We start from the raw sequence: 21,141 nt of genomic DNA, 5'->3' as shown, positions 1-21,141 counted from the left end.
AACTCACGCATCCTACGATGGAAGCTTACGGGCGTGTGAACTTCAAGCCTACGCTATTGCCGTAGCATTACATACTCCTACTTCACTCCCGAACAGTTTCTGGACATGCTAATCACGCTGTGTCCGGCATTAACCTTCAGCTGTATCTTCCGAAACTAGTACATTTGAAAACGCTGCTGTCTCAAGAAACGAGTGTTGTGGTGAAAGCCCTTGGTAATCATTCCGCGGGACTAGAAGCTGTACCTATGGCTATTTACTGCGTACTAAAAGGAACCAGCCTGGCGCCTGAAAATGCTTTTGAAGCGACCATGGCCCTCACTACGGGTCGGTGGATGCACTGACGGAATTGCAACCTTGGCGGGTGCTATTGCCGGAGCTTGGCACGGTCTCAAAAGTATACCGCAGACATGGTTCCAACTGTGTGATGGATACAAAACAGTATTACGCTCGCTGATAAACTCGCCGAACACGCCAGCAACACTCTAACCGATCGCGAAATAGATGATTTCTGCAACTACGGTACCTTAGGATCACGTTTGGAATCGTTCAAAGGATGGCCACATCTGAAACCCTCACCCATGGAACTAGCTGGAGATGGATTTTTTCATTTTGGCGCACATGATTGTGTTCAGTGTTATTACTGCAACTGTGAACTTAAAGATTTTGAGCCTCTCTCTGACCCCCGTTGGGATCATTTATGTAAGACTAGCAACTGTCCTGCCAGCAATGGTCCTGATAATTTATATTTTCATTTGTAAATACCATAAAATAAAATGTCATGAATAAATAAAAGAGGGTGGGGAAAAATAAACCAAAGAAAGGGGAACAACCGGTTCAAACCGGCTCCAAACCGGTTCGACTGAAAACCGGACCGAAACCGAGCCGAACCGGACCGAAACCGAGTTGACCGTAAACTAGCGCTATATCTTCTCCCGACTACAATTTATGCTGCTAGACAGCCTTCCATGGTAAGCCAGAATTTATTTTTATTATCATGTCAATTCATCATTGTTGATGTTTCGTCTGGATTTATGACAGCAAATTGTATACTTTGCTTAACCGCGTGCCGGGTTCCCGCTTTGTTCTGGCTACCCAGAATATTGTTTACCGTATTTCTTTTATTTATTTTAGCTTAAAATAATAGTGCGTAGATATTCCCAATCCACCTTGTTTTGGTGCTTTCCAACAGATTATATGGCATTACTTAACTTTTAAAAATGTGATGATACAATTTTACGATTTTGGTAGTATAATGTCAGCACGCATAATGTCTGTCATGACTGTTGTGCGCATGCGGTCGCGTTTAGCCCGTACACACATACATGCAAGACGTGAAAACGGGCGCGGTTTTGCGTTCGATGTTTGTATGTCAAGGGTGAAAAACGTTGTAAGTAAGTCCGCGTTCGAACTGTGCGCATTTAATACAATGACACCCGGGAATTAAATATTACTGTGCTGCCAGACGGCCCGGGCCGCGGCCCGGGGACATGTCGGGCCGCAGCCCGGATCGGCGCGCGGCCCGGGCCGTGTAAACGACGGCCCGGCCCTCTTGCTCGGGCCGGGCCGATCCAACACTAGTGCCGAGACAGAAATTGAACACCGAGGTGGAACTTAAAAATTCGTTTTAATGCTGTAATGTGGTGTGACGTCGAAAATTTAATTATGAGTTTTCGAGTTTTACTCTGGGTCACTGGATTTACTTTTGGTCCAAACACACACAAATTTGTTGATCTATGCAGGAGACAGTTTACGATTCTTAGTTTGGGCATAGTGTAATTACATATACAAGCCCAACCTCGGCCTTCGACCTCGGTTGGGACAAAGTAGAATTGAATTGTCTAACCGGCGAAAATCCTTAGCCTTCTGTCTAACCGAAGAAATCCGTTTCCCAACTTTTTAACTGGCGAAAATTCCTTCCCCTTTATCTGGCAGGCGAAAAGTCCTACCATTTTGTCTAACCGGAGAAAATTTCTTTGTCTGTCTAACCTGCTAAAATCCCCATCTCTGTGTCAAACCGGCAGAATTCCTTCCCCACTGTCTAACCGGAATAAATCCTCCGCTTTTGTCTGGCCGGCGGAAATTCATACCCCTTTGTCTAACCGGCGAAATTTCTTTCCGCACTTTCTAACTGGCAAATATCTCTACCCGGCGAAAATCTCTTACTTTCTGTATAACCTCCGAAATTCCCTTCTCCTTTGTCTGGCCGGCAAAAATTCCCACACCTTTGTCTAACCGCCAAAAATCCCTTCCGGTGTCTAACCGGCGAAAATCTCATACGTTCTGTCTAACCGGCGAAGGTCCTAGCTTTGTACTGCTTTATAATTAAAATTGTAGGTAACGCTTTTCCGCATTTTGTATTTCAACAATAAATAATTGTAATAAGTTCTGCATTTCTCTCATACACATTTCTGCATTTCCACAATTTCATTCAAATTAGCAGAACGCTAGCGCTACGACACAGTGTTATTTATTAGTCAACGATTTACGTTCGAAAGTTTCGCATTTCCGCGAATCAGCGAAATTTGTTTTGAATGCATTTAGTAATTCGGCGGACGAAAATCGAAAAATTAAAGTCGTTCGACCAAACTAAATAAAACAATCAGTAAATCAGCGAAATTTGTTTCGAACCCGTATCGTAACGCGGAAAGGAAAAAACTGAAAAACGAACCCTTTGAGACAATCATTATTTCAAACATTGTACAAAATTTTGCTTCGAACTTGTATCAGAAAATCGCTGGCAAATTACGCCTTTCAGCAATTTTATATTTCTAAAATGTTTCACAATTCAGCCGCGCGGTATTATGAGCATACTGGTACATATGGCACATGAAGTATTGTACTACATGTATTATTATTCAGCGGTTTTGGTTCGATAACTTCCGCATCTCCGCCAATCCTATGCTAATTTCCATTGATCAGCCATTCAGCGAAATTCGTTTTGTTTCCTGTTTCGTAAGTCGGAGGTCGAAAAGATGGAAAAACAAAAGTTGATGACGCAAACTACTTGCTTTTAGGAATTTTTTGAGCTATCGTGTAAAAATTAGTGTCGAACGGTATAGCAGGAGATGTTGGATAAAAAAACGGCTCAGTTAGCTTTGTATATATAGCAAGGCCACCCTCGGGCTCCGGCCTCGGTTGGCAGAATTGTGGACATAAAATTTTTAAATTCTTCCGATTTTCGGAGGCATATTCTTAAAATAAATACGGCAGCGTTGTATAAGGATAAATCATAATCATAATTGTATATGGTGTAAGACTGGCTGTTCGCTGTGGTTTGCTTTTTTTGTTAACCACACCCAACCCTTGCCACGTGGAACCCGCCAGTTGGTAAGGGTCAAAAATTTTAAAAAATTTACGTATTACCAGAACAAAAAAGCTGTTTTTTTTGTTTGAAAATCTTGCTTGATTAAATGACGAAATTTAAAAAGTTCTATGTTTATCGTAAGTAGATTTATAAATGAGTCTTTCTTTAATACAAAAGATTTCTAAATAGTTACTTCTAAAGCCTTATAAGGTAAGTGAAAAATATAAAAAGCAATACTGACCGCTTAGCTACATGCTCGTAGGTGTTTTTACAGTTTGCAGGAAAGTTCACCTTACGAATTGTTTATACAAATCACTTAGACAGGTGAAATTTCTCTGCAGTCCGTAGTTACATAAATTTGTGCATGTCACTACCCGTAATTGCTATTTAATAACTCGCTTGTTTCTGGTCACCACTAGTAATGAATTGTGCAAACTAGGGTTGTTGATACTAAATGGTAAATGGTATTGTGGTACGGGCCGTACGGCTGATATACCATTTACCAATGGTATATCAGACCGGCATCGGATGGTAAGATTTAATACCAGATATACCAAATAAAGTTTGATATTTCAAATCGCATATGGTATTATCGAAAATCCTTTAAGTAATTTTAAATTTTAAGACTGTAAGACCTAGGAAATCCGGTTTAGGGAGTCGCGAATACACTTTTGCGCTCTGCTCTGCCGGTGTTGCGGTGCTGCACTTCGTGTACGTTATGTACGAGCGACACTGTAACACAGATATAGATATATGCTGTAGGATCTCCTTATTTTCTGCGTCTAGTGCTGATATCGCTCACCGCCTTATGATTCCAATCATTTGCTTCTAACCAGCATATCTGTATCTGATAAAATGAAATTTTTTGTACACTAACCCTGCACTTGAAGGAAATTTGTACGCTATGAGCGGCGCGGTGCTGTATAGCCGGATAAACGTTCAGCCGATTCACGTTCTAACATGCACTAGCTGCAAGCCGTGTATGTGAATGGTGAATGCGGTCGTACAAGTGCATGTGGCTGCACTGTACAAATTTCCTTCAAGTTCAGGGTTAGGATACAGTATATTGCACCCATAAAGAAAAACCGCTGCTCGGACTACAAACTAAATCTTTTCCGTTGCTTTGAGAAGCGGTTGTATCCAAATCAAAGTTATACAACGTCAGATTTAAAATTGAGTCTTGTCAGGGTGGTTTCAAAAGTTCAGCAGTGGTCAGCGAAGTAACTCTCCCCACCCGACAACGTTGAAACTGCACTAGGAGAAGAATTAACAGGTGAAACAAATCTGAGCAATCTCAAATTTGATAACTCTTAATACATTTTGAGCAAGTATTTCACGTTATTTTCAAGCCAAATAATCGATGCAGTTGCTTGAAGTATTGTTTTTGAAACTGTTCTTTAAATGAAACTTCGAATTTGGGATAACGAAGACTATATAAGGTAAAGATGCAAATATTATAGTAAGTGAAAGGTAATTGAGAACAAGTAAGTGCGGCATACTTTAAAATCAATATTGTTACGATCATATTCCTTCCAGGTAGTTGAGCACGAGTGCGGTCATCTGAACACATGTAGAACTGGAAGGGTATCTGCTAATTTTTTTGTACAGAAGAGCGCATTCAAAATTGGGACTACTAAACCCCGCGCAAACTGCGCGGAACAAATCAACGTACTGCACAATTACTGCAAAATTAATGTGGCTTTTAAAAATAAAAATTAAAATAATTTAATTTGACTTGCAAATACTGTAAAGTGTAATGACAAAAGGACAATCAATCCACGGCCCACGCTTCCTTTTTACCTCACTGACAATATCTACTCCGAGCTGTCTGTAAGTTCACAATTCTACCGATAACATTATGTGATGAACATTTACAGTGAAAATAAGTATTCTCGGTCCGTTAAATGGAAAGTCGGGACATCAAAAATATGAACTTTGGTATTCCGGAAACGTTCTGTTTTTTTGTGCAACTTTCTAACAAATTATTTTAGTTTTACCTGATCAGCCACCAAGCAAACTCCGCTCGGTTTTATCCCCAAAATTACTTCTGCTTGCCCCTTTTGCGATTTTTTTAATTTCAGTCGGCCTGGTGATAGCAAAATCAACTGATTCACAACCGCTGTTGTCCTTGCCTTCCATTACTGGTTATAGTTTTTACTTCCCGATTAATAATCATCATGTCTTCAGCCATAACTATTATTTTCAATGCGTAGTCGTTGTTATTTTGATAGTTTATACGCAACATTATAACTACAATTATTTAAAATTTTATTGCAACTGTTGTGACATCCGGTAGTTAATCCAAGGCCCCAAACCGTCTCATTGTGTTTTATACTGTGTAAATGTAATGCATAATCATTTTATAACCAAGCGTCACGTACGATTCTTTTTTTAAAAAGTTCTATAACATTCGAAAAATTTGTTCTCAGAAGGGGTCAGATGATTTTCGGCAACAAAGACAATCGTACCCGCCCGTGGGAGCATTGAATTGAAAACTGTTCAAACCGATTCGGCTGGCAGCTACTTTATCTGCATTCTGCAGATCTTCAGTCCCCGCTTCTCCACAGTGAATGTGAGCCCTTTGAAAATCTTCCTTCAGCCCTTTCATTTACTGACTTTCGACGAAAAATTAATAAGCTCAAAAGCTTCCAAATGACATACGCAAAAGTTCGAATTTAATTTTGTGTACTGTTCAGCGGAGTTGTCGGAGTTGCGTTTCTGGCTGTCTCACAGACTCTCACTCTGTTGGAGACAGTGGTGGCGTGGTTGGCTTTGCAGTGATGGGTTCTTGACTTTTCCCGTAGACTTTGTATGGTATGTTTTTTTAAAATTTTCTTTTAAGTCTCAAATAGTTTGAGAAAACTAACCCGTTTCTGCAAATCTATGATCGCAGCGCTATTGAATGATCTATAGATACCAAAGTTTGGTTGCTAAGGCTTACGTAGAATTCGAAGCGAATCTCGTTGCGATACAGCAACTCCACCTCGCGAGGTGGCTTCGCGTACCGTATCTGTAGGCGTGGCCACTGCATATAGCCACCTCGTGCGGTTGAGCAACGGTACCAAAGCTAGATTCGCTTCAAATTGGAGACGCACCCTAAATGTGTCGCTAGTGACTCGCTAGCTACTACCTGAAGTTTTAAAGTCAGCTGCAGCTTAGACATTAGCGTGTTGCTACTCACAACATGGCAATTAAGCGATCTGGAATCCCACGAGAGAAGTCTACATTCAAAGTACAATTTGCCTTTGCGATTTTTTTATGGGGCAGTGTCATTTGTTTCGTTCCAAAAACTGGCTGAAGAAACTACTGTTGTCTTTTTGTCACGAATCCAGCTGCTAATACAAGTCATGTAGTTCGAGTAAGGAATCCGAATCAATGAAAATCTAAGTCCGGATCTGGTGTTGTTTTCGCCATATCGGGGTATTCGGCAGAAATTGAAATTATTTCTTGTAAAATTTACGGATTTTTCATTTACTTTTTGAATTGTTCAATGGTACGAAGGTTCAGTAACTTTTCTACCGCTTGAAACTTTAAGCGGATTTATTTTTTACGAAAAAAAATTAAATACCACAGCATAATTATAATACCAAATATTTCTGGTAATACCAGTGGTACTAAGTGGTATACCAGTGGTAAAACCTGGTATACCAATTTACCAATACCACTCAAGCTGTCCAAGGGCTGGTATCAACAACCCTAGTGCAAACAGTTCGTGCCCGCATTTTTCCTAATCGGGCGGTCAAGAAGCGACTTAGGCATTTTGCAGTTCAGAGCCGACTGAGTTCGAACCACAAAAAATTCAAGTACTACGTAGTACTGTTTACATCTTTCTCTCTGGCAAGGCTGTTTCGCTGTTGTACACGACTAACACGAGCTTTGCATTTTGAAACGAAGTATAACAACTACTGTAGGACGGGAGCGAAGATAGTGTTATAGTTTAGCGTGTTTTTTTCCTTCGAATTGGTTTATTGTGGCATTGATTTGACCAATAAAAGCTGTATACTTCTATAGTGAAGATCCTGCCATTTATGATTCACTCGTTTTATTCAGCCGCTGTTTACTCTATTCGTCATTGTGCTGATCTTCAACTTCATATTGGTTTTCACAACTTTACTGTTACGGAACCTTGCGAGGAATTTCACTTTTTTCCTCCGTTATTTCTCCACTCGACCTTTAATCATGCCTAGCCTGAAAGACGTCCAGTCAAAAAACAGCATGAAGCGTCTGCTGAGCAAGGCTGGTAATGAGCTCGTCATTGCTGAATTCTACGCCACCTGGTGCGGAAACTGTACGAAGGTGGCTCCCGCTTATGAACAGTTGGCCGAGAAGTACGCGGACAGCGCCCAGTTCGTCAAAGTGGACGTGGATAAAGTTGAGAACATCGAGTTATCTTGAGTTGGTCAATTCCGAATTAAAAAAATTCCTATAAAAGTGCAACTAGGTTTAAACAGAACACCCCAGTTATTATATAATCGTAAGCCGTAAACGTATAAATTTTAACAAAAGATCTTAAAAGGAACTCGTAAATTATGCCATTTGGTAGTCTGTAAGCACCTTAAACAATTTTGATTGAATCAAAATCAGTTTCAACTTTTGCGCTGTTGTAATTTTATGGGATGGTGCTGTCATTCCAGTTTCTGATTGTTTACTTTAATTTTGTTACAGCCCGCTTTCGTGTTACTGAAGAAGGGAAAAATCATTGCCAAGTATCAGGGATCCAACATGGGAATGCTTGAAGCCATAATTCAGAAACATCGCGCCCCCAATAACGTTGCTCCTTTTACCAGTTATGACGAAATGTGTGCTTTCATGCGCAACAAGGCGCCTGTCCCACCGAAATATGAGCCGTTTATTCCATTCAAGAGGTTGCTTTTATGCATTGCGGGCTTCATAATTTTCGTCGTGATATCGTATTTTACCCAACCAGCTGCTGGATCTGTCATAAGAGAGGCGAACGCGGTAAGATCGCTTTCCCGGGTTCAGATGGGTTTAATGCACTCAGTTATATCTTATTTCGTAGTTTACCCTCGCCTGGCGCACTGGGATCAACTTTATCTTCCTGGTATTAATCCCTCTTCTGCTGGTCGTATACAACTATTATTATCGTTCAAGTGTCGGAGTTTAATTTACAACAACTTGAGCATTCCCGTTAACTTCGTACTGACCGGAAATTTTGGTAAAAATAGATGGGGATTTAAGCGATCAAGTGGCCTACCCGTGAAATCAATGGATATTAATTTGGATATTAATGAAATTGATAGTGAGAAATCCATTTACGTGGGCATAGTGGGAGTGCTTATGTTTGGTTTATGTAGTCGTGACTCGTGAGAGTTGAAAAAAATGAATGTTGAACGTGAATTTGGTCCAGAATTTTAAATTGAGTTGTGATTTCGGAAAACATTTATGACACCATACGTATTGTTATTCTCAAGGTATACTTTCATGCAGCAGCAAATAACGCAATGAAAAACGCCTTCTGTTAAAAGTCGTTAAGCTAACGCGAAAAGTGGAAGGAGCCAAATTATCGTCAGTACGTACATTTCATCGGCATTTTTCAAAATCCAATTACCATTCCCCATAATCAAACCGTTGCACTATCTTCCCTTGCTCTTCTAAATCTTTCTGCGCTTTTTTCCGCATGTAGAAAATAGTACAATCCCGATTGGTGCAGATAACATCCTGGTGCAAACTGCCCTGACAGCGCTGACACTGCACCCACATGGAATGATACTTCTCCTCCATCTGACACAAATCCGCTATCTGGTTCTGATAAACCTCGCCACCGTTCTTCTGGCAGTGCTCACACAAGGCCTCTCGTTGATCCTTCAGCACCGCCTTACAGTTACAGCCGATACACGACGCCCTGGCCACCGTCCACGCAGATAACTTCCCCACCTTCGACGTAACGATCGTCTTCGTCCGGGTGTGATCACCACGCAGTAACACCGACTCCGCCTTGTCTTCGCTGCCCAGGATGGGCCCGAAGATCCTCACTAACGGCTTGGACAGTTGATTTTCCAAATAGTACTGCGTATCGATGGGGATGTTATTCTCTAGAACGTAGATGGGATCCTCGGACTTTTCGAAGGCCGGTGTGCCTTTGGCGGCGGCGATGATCACGTACGGCACACGGTCGCCTAGATTGGGCGCTGAGCCGGCATCGCGTATGTGCATACGGTGGGCCAGTTCGACATGCGCCTGCTTCGCTTTGTATTCGCCGTCTTTCTTCGTCAGTTCTTTGGTTATCACCAATTGAGATATATCCACACGGTTGCATAACAGATCGGAAATGGTCTGTTTAGCATACGAGATTGCGCCCTCTTTGTCTTCATCAATCAGGAGTTTTTCGAGGCACATGTTGATTAAATTGGCCACGAGCGGGCAGTTATCACGGCGGATGGTTTCAATACCTACAACAGTACAACATCATTATTAAAAAATTAAAAATCTCCGTTAATTCATCTCAACCTTACTAGCCAAAAATAAAACAATGACTGGCAAATGCGCTTTCAAAACAAGTTGCTGAGAATAATTCATTAGCAATATACGGAGATAAAGGCCACAGCCAACTAGCTGACGTAAGGCTCACAGTTACGATCGATGAGAAAACTACATGCAAGCAACTACTCTCGTCGCAGAGCATTGCTTACCTTTGCAATCCATTTTGTCGTGAGTTTCAGTGTTAGTGAAGTACAATCCCGCATAGCGCTTTTTGTTAATAAGCAGACACGGAAAATACACCTTCTCAAAATCCAGCTTGATCGGCTTAACAAACTTCTGTGTGATGATATCCGCTGCTTGGCGCCCTAACTTCATGGCTTCTTCCAGTGTGTCCACTCCGAAACTGACCATGACAGAGTCCGTGTCACCATAAATGACTTCCGCATCGTGAGCAAAACCATTGGCTTTCGTGAAGTGCGCTTCCGTATGCTTTTTGGATTCCTCGATCATGTAACGTCCAAATGCCGTCACACTGCCGGAAATTTCCAAACATGGTAACTTCCCGACCTGAGCCCCTACATATTCGAATTTACATTAATTAGGAAATACATATCTCCATGGAGAAAAGGTATTATTTAATGGAATTACTCATAGATTCCGCGGCGGTTTCTTGATATCACTTGTAAAGTACCTGTAAAACCATAAACAGAATTAGCACTGATTTTCAGTGCCAACTGCCTTCCGTCCAACACCTTCTTCCGCAACGGATCGGTTTCTTTGGCTAGATCAGCCTTTGCTTTCTTTCGCGTAGCCAGCAGGTTCTCCAAAATCTTAGGCATCAATCCTTTGACCACGGTGGCCTTAACAAACATATCTCCGGATGGGGTTTTTATGAATTCCTCAGGTGAAAGATTTAGTTCAGACAGTTTTCCTTTTTCAATCAGGGTGGTATAACACAGATTGTGCGCCATCATGATAGACGGATACAGCGAAGCAAAATCCAACGTTGCGATAGGCTTCGTGTAGTAACCACTAACCAGTTTTTGGTTCAATCACTGTAGCACCGGTGAATTCGTCGCCAGTTTGAACATGTCTTGCAGGCATCACGTAGCCTTCTTTTGCCGCTCTGCAAAAGCATCTAATTTAACATCGAATATTGTACAACGATCTCAATTTTCAAGGGCTTGCTTTATGGAAACGTAGTCCATAAAAGCACATTTTCTTCTCTACTTCACTGACAGAAGAGCATAAAAAGTTTTCCGAAAATATCTACTTGAAAATCATTTCCTAAGTCACACATGAAAGCTTACGCTCGAAGCAGCTGCGACACCACTTTGACTTGTTGGCCTCGTGCTAATAAATAGGACAGCGGTACTCCGGTCACTCTGGCCATTTCCATATAATTTACCAAGCTCATCAGCTTGTCGATCAACCTTAACGGCAACCAGGCATCCTTCAAACAATACACTGCCAAGCGTCGGCGCGTGTGCTCATTCCCGTTCTGCAGGTCCGTAATGATTGTATGCTGCACATCCTCCTTTTGCTCTTGCAGGAAGTGGTAGCTCAAGGCATTCAAAGTGTACGAGCGGAGCTTGTAATCCCGCAGAAGAACTTGCAACAAATCAAAAGTTACTCGTCCCTCGATGTTGCAAAACTTGTTTTTGCGAGCACCCATTTGCTTGGATTGCAGCTGAACTTCGCGAACACGCGTGACGGTCTTTTTCAGACGCCCGAGAAATGGGAATCTACTACGCTTTAAGTGGGCAGCACGATCTATTAAATACGGAAAGTCGAAATTTTGGATGTTATAACCAGTAACGATATCCGGATCCACCAAACGGACGAATGTAGCCCAATGGTCCAAGAGTTCTTCCTCGGTTTCAAAGCAAATTACCTATAAAACCAAAAACCTTTTACCAATTCCATCAAGTTCCATAACCGATTTACCACTAGAAATCCTCTTACCCACGCGACAAATAATATTTATCCCCTTTACAAATTCTAGTACGAATTCAGTTTGTGTGTAATTATTTTATCCACTGCAGCAGTTCACACTGTCAAATAAAAATACTGGAAATAACGAACTATGGCTTTTCACACCGCTTGAATTGATCTTCATTACAAGATCTTGTGAAACTGCACCGATGCTTAAATTACCTTGGAGTTAACAATGGGTGCACATTTCTTCAGTGTGAAAACGGTACGGATAAAGGGTTCCTTTTCCCCATTTCGCTGCACCATACTGGCAATCTGTATGACAGGATCGCAATTGGGCTCCGGGAAAATTCCTTTCCTGCCGGCGCATTCAATATCGAAGCTTAGGATACGAAAGGGCGCCATACCGCTCCACTCATCATCCGGGTAATGAGACTTCATGTTTACCCACTTGACGTCCACTTCGATCTGACAGCGCGATACTGTAGCCTTTCCACTTTGAAATTCTGGACTAAACTACAAAATTGCGATGAAATTAAGCTACAGTACAAGCTGATTAACAAAAAATTCACTAACAGCAAACAAATATGGGAATTTAAGAACGGAAGCAAAGCATGGCCAAACAAATCGCTAAAAATCACTAAGAGCCCAAAAGTATTTTATTTATCACAAATTTCTAAGGTAATTCAAAACTGTGAAATTCATAAAGGTTGATTTCACGGATTTTTAATCCCGTAAGTCACTTTGTATTACTTTACTGGAGGTCGTTCGAGTTTTGTATTTTCCTGCAGGTAACTCAATCCAGTTGCAGCCGTATACTTCAGCATCCACCATGTAACAAATCTCAAACTCCACGTTACTCTCGTACGTTACAAACACGCGACCAAAAGAGCCGTCTTCCAGCACTCGTCTCGCCGGTGCTATAAATCGCGGTTGTGCCACGATAACTTTGAGGAATCGCTTGAAATTTCTCGTTTCGTTAGTACCACCATGAAAGGCATACAAATCCTGTTTCTTGACGACTTCCGTTTGAATCACAGCCACACCGGAAGCAGCTCCTTGAGAGCCAGAGCTGAGTGCGCGGGAAACGGTGCTTTCTTGCATCAACCGCCTGTTCAGACCCGTCTGTAACCAGCAATTAGTTTATGGAATCAGTCAAATACACTGCAAGAGTATTCTCACTGCACTAATTTTATTCCGAAAAATTCCATTTACTAAAATATATCAGTAAACAAACCCTGATCAACTAGAACAAACACACAGTTAATGAACTAGTAAACATAAAAAAGTGATCCTCCTTTTTTACTCAGGCCACACGCTCGTTCTTGCATCTGTGTACGCAATGCAGTATAACTTCAGGCAGCTTACATGAAACTGTTTGCTGTACTGCAAAGTTTTAGCCTGTTCGATATCATCCGGGATTTGTACGTAAAAATAAGCGTGAAATCCATGAACATGGCAGAGTACACTCCGTCCATCCATCGTGCTGCCAAACAAGCGAATCACGGGACCCTGGCCCTGAAAACTGGAAAGGCCGGGCACCGCGTATTCGATGGTGTGATCGACTTCCACCTGCTGAAACACCAGAGTGTCGCGGCTCGGATCAATCTCGGCAACCTGAGGACGGCCCCACGCCTTCGACAGTGCCCCATCGAGTGAATCCGTTCCTTGATCTAAATGAAAAAAATATTTTCCGGTCATTTCTCAAATAAAATATTCTGCGAAATCGAGCCGCATCCGGGCGTTCGCAAAAAACCGACATATTACTGATTATGCAACTGCAAAAACATCAACCATCAATTTTTAATGGCTAGCTGCAAGCCTGTACATATAAGCGATAAGGTGATACAAATTAAATACGGGCTCTCTTTTACATTTACAAACATACATATCAACGAAAACAAATGTTTTAAGTATCACACTTTCACAATTTGGAATAGATTTACTGTTACATTTACTGATTTACTGTTTTATTTTTAGTTTAAAGAGCACCTATAGTCTAATATCAACAAATAATTGGAGTATGGCAGATCATTTGGCTCCCCAACTTCCTCTAAAATTAGATAAGTCAAATAAGAATCAGAAGTCAAATAAGATGGATTCTCACCTGGAGCAGTCAAGGAATCGCTAGATACCATGTCATCGTCAGGCATATCGACTTCGAAGTCATCCTGGAACGCATCGTAAACCATCTCCTCATCATCTTCCACGCTGTTTTGTTTGGAAAGCGGCATCGATTTCGTATACTGGGTTAAGAAAGCAGGCGTCCCGTTCGCATTCCCACCTGATCCTCGCCCCCCGCGAGCATTCCCGCTGCCTGCGCTCGATGACGAGTTGAATCCTCCGCGGCCTCCGTTGAAGGAGCTGCTCGCTCCTCGGCCTCGGTTGGATCCCAGCGCATTTGTAACGCCACGACCGCGACCGCGATTCCCGGAATTAAACATTACAAATACCTAGTAAATGAATCCGTTGCAAATCTTGCGGGCATCAGGCTAATGACGAGAATTCAAAGAGTACAAAAAAAAGGGAAAAACTAATTTACAGAACTTGTAGTCACCAGTTCAGCAGTTTAAACAGCATGAGGAGCTTAAATTGGCGGTTGGCTTTGCTTACAAGCCATTTATTCAAGTGACTGCCATAGGAAGGGTGTTTTAATCGGAAAAGGCGTGGCAGTCTGGAATGTCGAATCCCCCCGAATTTATGGGACGTTTATTCTAGCTTCTTTTATTAATTGAAGTAAGCTAGTATCATTGTCATGAATTTTCAGAAAAGTAAGAAAGACTGCTATGCAATAGTGTATTTCTATAGTACGAGTACTGTAAATTTGAGTGACCTGCGAGAGAAATTCAAAATCTTCCGTATAGAGACTGCGGTCAGCTTAATTATGGGTTAAAGTAATTACGTCCTACGAGTTATAAAACCATTAGTTTAATTTTGTACCATTAATATTTATATTATTATATATACTCGTACGAGGGAAGAAGAAGATTTAACATCCGCCATTTAAAGAGACAAGGTCGCTTTGCATTTACTGCAGAGTATGGACAGACTTTTTGCAGTTTTTTTTATTAAATATGCAAATGAGCTATGCATCGTATTAAAGATAAGTAACAGAGAAAAAGATGACAAAATTTAATCTGATATTCCCATAATACATGCTGTACAATTATGAATCGTAGTAATTTTGACCAATTCTAAAAAGCAATTTCTATTACAAAACTGTGATCATGATACTCTGCATGCGCAAAGTAGTCGGCCAGCGAACGATGTTGCGGTCTTACCAGGGCAGCGTCACCGGCCCCCCTCTCAGAAAAATTTCATTTTTTGCAGGGTTGCAGAGTAACACTAGGGTATGCTTAAAAAAATAGTTTCATCTGCCATGGTCAGTAGGGCGTGGCCAAACAGAATTTAGAAGTTTAAAATTTGCTATGTTATAGCCTATGGCCAATGCATTGCTTCGTACTTTAAGCACATTTACGATTTAATACAAACCACTTCACGTGGTATCGTACGAGGCTTATGTGCGCTAAATGTTCTCGGCTTCCCGTTTCTGAAACGGGCTAGTAGATGACAGTTAATTATTTTTAAGTTTAGAGATGATCTGTAGGTCCTCATTACCTCGGTTTTCGTGCTAGCGGTATGTGATAAAAACTGATAGCGCGAATGGAAATGGAAGTATTTACACAATTACACCTGCTAATCTAGCTCTTACAAAATATTGTTAAGTACCACGTACAGGCCGCTTCAGAAACAAAAACGGTTAACGGGGAATATTGGACACACATAGGCCTCGTACGATAGCGCATTCAAGTGGTTCGTATTAATTCGTAAATGTGCTTAAAGTACGAAGCAATGCATTGGCCATAGGCTATAACATAGCAAGTTTGTAACTTCTAAATTCTGTTTGGCCACGCCCTGCTGACCATGGCAGATGAAATTATTTTTTTAAGCATACCCTAGTGTACTCTGCAATCCTGCAAAAAATGAAGTTTTTCTGAGAGGGGGGCCTGTGACGCTAGCCTGGTTAGTAAAGCAGAAATTAATGTGCTCTGCTCGAAGACGGCTGCAGCGAACTCGGTGCGCGCTGACGACCAGACGCAGTCGTGCCTGCCGATATGTTCGGCATCGCTTCACCAGAATCTCCTATGTAATTGGGATTGACTCCTTCCTCGTAGCTTTCCGAAACTTCGCTTAAATTCCTCTTCGGTCTGCTGCCGATATTGACGTCGTCGCCGATGGATGACATGGACGCGGTACCGGTAGTGGAATTCGTGTGCAGTCGTTGCCGGCCTTCGAACTGTCTGTTCCAGAACACATGCCGAATGGTCAATATGCAGTAGTAGCTGAATATCCCGTGGAGTATGAACAACACCGATGAGACCGGAATCAGTATAACCGCCGCAACGATGCCATAGCAAAACTGTAATCAAAGCATAATAGTATGAGTACTTAATTAAGAAGTACTACATATCACCAAGGAAGTTTAATAGTACGCTAACTTATTAAGCAATAAGTTAATTAACCGGGAAAAATGTTTATCGTAGTTTATTCTCCCATTTATGAAGTTGTAATTTAATATAGTGTTCTTTGACAGAAGCACAAATAAAATTTTTCCATTATGTCTTATTTTCGAATAAAATATTGCGCACATTCCAGCAAGGCATAATTCGTTTATTAGAAGCATGTCGCTTATTGTATCCGGCCTGCTTATGTAATTACCAGGTCAACATAGAGATACAACTGCGCATCGATCCTCGTGGACGAACAATAACTCGCGACATTCGCTATCATTGCTCCGTTGACGCCCAGCGATATAACAGATATAAGAAATCCCAAAAAGGATGACACGGCCAAACCCCAGAAGTAGGGATAATAGTATTTGGGTATCCTGAACGGCATTTGCGTGCGGTTGTCAGCCATCATGCCTAACACGCCGGACACAATGGAGATGAATCCGCCCCATATTCCCGGGGCCACACGATGCAGCCCGTGAAGCTGTGTGTCACCCCGGTTGTCCGCGCGACCGGCCATTACAACTGCAAAAACTTGCGTAGAATCTGCCGACCCAAAACTACATAATGGGACAATCGAAGAGTAGAATATGATGTCAAGTGATCATGAATATACCTCGTATACACAGGTGAAGCTAATGATGACGGTACTTGATGTTTTTTACTTCTTGATGTTGATGGACACATAATTAATTTTAAACTCCTTCGGAACGCTTTCTACGGAAGCATTACGCAGGCGCGTGGATTGGATAAGAATAAATGCGAAAAAAACTAAAATACTGCAGCCGTGCAAGAGAATTTGTTATTTGCGTAATGAAAATTTGAATTTCATGGATGCTAGTCAAATCGGAACAATGCGTTATCTGCGACTCTGTGTACGAGTTGTCCAATTCTAACGTGGAATTTCTAGAATTTGGGAATGTCTGAACTATTCTGATGTGCAGCAATACGTTTCCTTGACCTGCATTCCTTTTCATTTTATATTCTCCTGCTCAGCCTGGACACTGCATTCTTGTCCTGGGAAACGAGCAATTAAATGTTCTAGGTCAATGATTTTTTTCTAAGCGCTAATAAATAGGATGGAGAATGAGGGGAGTCATCCACTGATACTATCGTATTACAATACGAATGCCCTACGATTGTGTGATTGCTGTGATTGCTGTTGGCATACCGACAGTCTATATAATTCAGCTTTGCGATACACGTACAGCATCTCTTCGAATGGGAATCCGACAGAGAATCGGCAACTGAACAGGCAGGATAGAGGCTAACCTTTAGTGTCCTTTACTTTCCATCTTTTTTTTCCCGTTAGAGGATAGACAGACGCAAAAGCTCAGAACAGACAGAATCATCCTGACCTTTCAGTAACCTTTCAGTTACACGTTGGATCCTATACTAATATAATATAGACAGACTACGTCTGCCATATGTTATATTCCGTGCAGCGCCTGCGTAATATATAGACAGACTACGTCTGCCATATGTTATATTAGGCTTGCCCGTTTCAACCGTGCAGCGCCTGGCGCCGCCTGCGTAAAAATGTAATATGACGTGAACATGCGCAATACGGGACTACCGTACTCCTTTGCGTTATTCATACAGTTTAATCATATGCATGCTATTAACTAGTACAGTAAGATCTTCTTACCTCCAGTTTCAAGTCCGACGGACAACGACCCTAATGCAATAATCGTACATCCCATAATCGATTTACTGGGATTGAACCGCATGATGAATTCGAGGTTCTCGAATTATATGAAAAACGATTGGAAAATACTTTGTCGCACAAGCAAACGCATTTTGCCTTGTTTATGTCGAATTTACATTACGGTGTTTGGACCCATTTCGTAAGTAAGTACTTTCCGACCACGCACAGGAAGAGGCACCAGAATTAAAACTTACGAAAATGGTCAAATGAGTAATTCTACTGCAATGCAAGCACAATCAAACTGTTTGATCAACGATAAATCGCACTTGCTTGCTATCAACTGTTGACACGCTATAATAATGTGCGATAAGATAAACCCGTCTTTAACAGAAATTTCACAGATGACCTTGAGGAAAGCACAAAAATTTCATTATACTTGTAGCAACAAAGTTTTTTGCGCGAATTACTAAAACATTTTCAGTTAACAAAAAGCACAAACTACTGATTAGCCAAAGAAACAGAAAAAAATTAACACTTCACAGTATCACTCTATAGCTACGAAATAGGTATATATACACTAAAACAATAGGTTTATAATGAACTAATAAGATCAGCTTCCCGGCTATGGTATCCCAAAGTATTTTATATACCTACCGGACCATAACAGCTTGTATAAAGGTTAGCCGGCATGCCAATTCCGGTAACTACGGATTGGGATGCGCACTTGCTGCTACAGAAGTGTCTTATTGCGGTAGCACTCTGTCCTGCATCTTCCAAACCTACAGAACCGAACAGGTCGAACACTGCCTCATAATTAAGCATTAACATTGTAGGGCATAAACATTTTCGTGAACTGGCAGAATAGAATGATTCCGTCGCCATCGCCATGAGAGAAATGCATGTGCAGTGGTGCACAGAAACGACCAAACAGTTGGAAATCTGTAGTGCCTTTGAAGAAGTTTTACCACGGTGAGCACGTGTTGTTATTGGAAATGTAAACACTTGTACATTGCTTAATTATGACCATTTCAGTGTTTCTCGTTTTTATGTGACTGGAACATATTGCGTGTTTGAGACTGATACTTACTTTACGCCAATTCCATGCTGTATCTATACATTGCATTCTTTGCAGGTATCCTGGCTCTACAAATTTGGCTCCTTCCAGCTTTTGCGTTAGGTTGGTGATTTCTAAGTTCATTCATGAAAGTGGGTTATCTTTTAGCGCAAAAACTGGCGTTTTTAACTGCAATATTTCCCAATAGGTAAAAGAATGCTATGTGACTAAAAAGGCTGTCAATAACGTATTCTGAAATTACAATCAGTTTTGAATCTAATGAGTACCGATTTCACGTTCTAAATTCATTTTTCTCAACTCGCATGATTGCGCAAAACTAAACAAATGCAGCTGCAAAATGCTAGCAAAAAAATCACAGAAGGTACAACATCATTTTTACAAAAAAATATTAAAACGCTGAGATACAAATTCCGTCAGAACAAAGCGGCCAACGTCAGATCGAAGAAAAACTGTAAGGTACCAGCAAATTTACAATACAGTCCAAGGCAATATCGTTTCGCCATTTAGAATCCCTACAATGCCAACGTGAATGGATTTCCCGCTATCAATCTGGTTGATATCGACAAACTTGACGGGCAGGTAAAGTCGCGAACGGTCACTCACAAAAATTTTCAAGGAGCAGTTAACAATGCCAAACTTTTCGCAAAAGTTGTCTCCAGGAGCAAGTTCAAAATCAAAGGACTGTGGTAAAAATTCTGATTTGATTTTCCATTTTTTGCTCCACTGGATCTTGAAGCCACACCGGTTTTCATCAAAATTTCCGGTAAGCACGAAGTTAACTGGCATGCTTAAGTTGTTGTAAATTAAAACTCCGACACTTGAACGATAATAATAGTTGTATACGACCAGCAGAAGAGGGATTAATACCAGGAAGACAAAGTTAATCCCAATGCGCCAGGCGAGCGCAAACCACGAAGTTAAAATATCGTTGAGTGCATTAGATCCATGGGAACCCATGAAGGCAACTTTGACTGCGTTCGCGTCTTTTGTGACGGATCCAGTAGCTGATGGTGGAAAAGAAGAGATGAAGGCGAAAATTATGAAGCCCGCAATGCATAAAAGCAACCTCTTGAATGGAATAAACGGCTCATATTTCGGTGGGACAGGCGCCTTGTTGCGCATGAAAGCACACATTTCGTCATAACTGGTAAAAGGAGCAACGTTATTGGGGGCGCGATGTTTCTGAATTATGGCTTCAAGCATTCCCATGTTGGATCCCTGATACTTGGCAATGATTTTTCCCTTCTTCAGTAACACGAAAGCGGGCTGTAACAAAATTAAAGTAAACAATCAGAAACTGGAATGACAGCACCATCCCATAAAATTACAACAGCGCAAAAAGTTGAAACTGATTTTGATTCAATCAAAATTGTTTAAGGTGCTTACAGACTACCAAATGGCATAATTTACGAGTTCCCTTTTAAGATCTTTTGTTAAAATTTATACGTTTACGGCTTACGATTATATAATAACTGGGGGTGTTCTGTTTAAACCTAGTTGCACTTTTATAGGAATTTTTTTTAATTCGGAATTTCAGCCAACTCAAAAAGAAGGCAGATTACATAAATGCTACTCACAGTTTTCGTGATCTGATAACTCGGGAGGATGTTCTCAACTTTATCCACGTCCACTTTGACGAACTGGGCGCTGTCCGCGTACTTCTCGGCCAACTGTTCATAAGCGGGAGCCACCTTCGTACAGTTTCCGCACCAGGTGGCGTAGAATTCAGCAATGACGAGCTCATTACCAGCCTTGCTCAGCAGACGCTTCATGCTGTTTTTTGACTGGACGTCTTTCAGGCTAGGCATGATTAAAGGTCGAGTGGAGAAATAACGGAGGAAAAAAGTGAAATTCCTCGCAAGGTTCCGTAACAGTAAAGTTGTGAAAACCAATATGAAGTTGAAGATCAGCACAATGACGAATAGAGTAAACAGCGGCTGAATAAAACGTAAGAAGTTGTTGTGAGTACTAATAACTAATTACTCGAAAGGCAAAAAGTATGCGCTGCGACAATCTTTTTCAAACTTAATAACTTGCACCTTTTTTTTGAAAACCTAATACACACTTATTGCACATTGTGCAGTGCACAATGCACAGGAAGCACATGCTCAAAGTGCAGTTGGCAGCAGCATCCCGGTGCAAATGACATGAATGGGAAATATTATTTTGCATTTGTAAGTCAGTCGCTATCTGGATTTATAAAATATATTATTATATATATAATTTA

At 41.2% G+C, this 21,141-nt stretch overlaps 2 protein-coding genes and 1 long non-coding RNA gene across 4 annotated transcripts; 1 reads left to right on the top strand and 2 right to left on the bottom strand.

The window, feature by feature from the left end:
* Positions 1-8,697: 8,697 nt before the first annotated feature.
* On the bottom strand, positions 8,698-15,469 carry LOC129602368 (DNA polymerase delta catalytic subunit-like). Its single transcript, XM_055501369.1, is given in 9 exon segments — positions 8,698-9,714; positions 9,955-10,320; positions 10,437-10,788; positions 10,790-10,871; positions 11,056-11,639; positions 11,903-12,196; positions 12,434-12,805; positions 13,049-13,353; positions 13,788-15,469. Coding segments are annotated over 9 exon segments (3,537 nt in total). The 5' UTR covers positions 14,125-15,469; the 3' UTR covers positions 8,698-8,869.
* Positions 15,470-15,657: 188 nt separating this feature from the next.
* Positions 15,658-18,148, bottom strand: LOC129602369 (uncharacterized). The gene is made up of 3 exons (XM_055501371.1): positions 17,840-18,148; positions 16,400-16,716; positions 15,658-16,100 (listed from the first exon to the last, which is right to left on the bottom strand). Exons 1-3 carry the CDS (start codon positions 17,919-17,921, stop codon positions 15,720-15,722), a joined length of 780 nt encoding a protein of 259 aa, XP_055357346.1. The 5' UTR covers positions 17,922-18,148; the 3' UTR covers positions 15,658-15,719.
* Positions 18,149-18,276: 128 nt separating this feature from the next.
* LOC129602370 (uncharacterized) lies at positions 18,277-21,094 on the top strand. Of its 2 annotated transcripts, XR_008692392.1 has the most exons (4): positions 18,277-18,808; positions 18,972-19,016; positions 19,422-19,493; positions 19,564-21,094. It is a non-coding gene; the product is annotated as an uncharacterized LOC129602370 (long non-coding RNA). The 2 variants fall into 2 exon arrangements; XR_008692391.1 differs by lacking the exon at positions 18,277-18,808 and having other exon boundaries at positions 18,817-19,016.
* Positions 21,095-21,141: the final 47 nt, after the last annotated feature.

The sequence above is a fragment of the Paramacrobiotus metropolitanus genome, unplaced genomic scaffold, assembly GCF_019649055.1.
Source record: "Paramacrobiotus metropolitanus isolate TYO unplaced genomic scaffold, Prichtersi_v1.0 Parri_scaffold0000423, whole genome shotgun sequence".
Classification (NCBI taxonomy): Eukaryota; Metazoa; Tardigrada; class Eutardigrada; order Parachela; family Macrobiotidae; genus Paramacrobiotus; species Paramacrobiotus metropolitanus.
This window is presented reverse-complemented; position numbering and strand designations above follow the sequence as displayed.

What these genes read in the sequence shown, in the direction of transcription:
- LOC129602369 (XM_055501371.1), bottom strand. Translation starts at nt 17,921, where the DNA reads ATGCGGTTCAATCCCAGTAAATCGATTATGGGATGTACGATTATTGCA. An exon ending in CGTCGGACTTGAAACTGGAG is followed by an intron (nt 16,717 to 17,839) that starts GTAAGAAGATCT and finishes AAGTTTTTGCAG; the next exon opens with TTGTAATGGCCGGTCGCGCG. An exon ending in TGTATCTCTATGTTGACCTG is followed by an intron (nt 16,101 to 16,399) that starts GTAATTACATAA and finishes CTTTGATTACAG; the next exon opens with TTTTGCTATGGCATCGTTGC.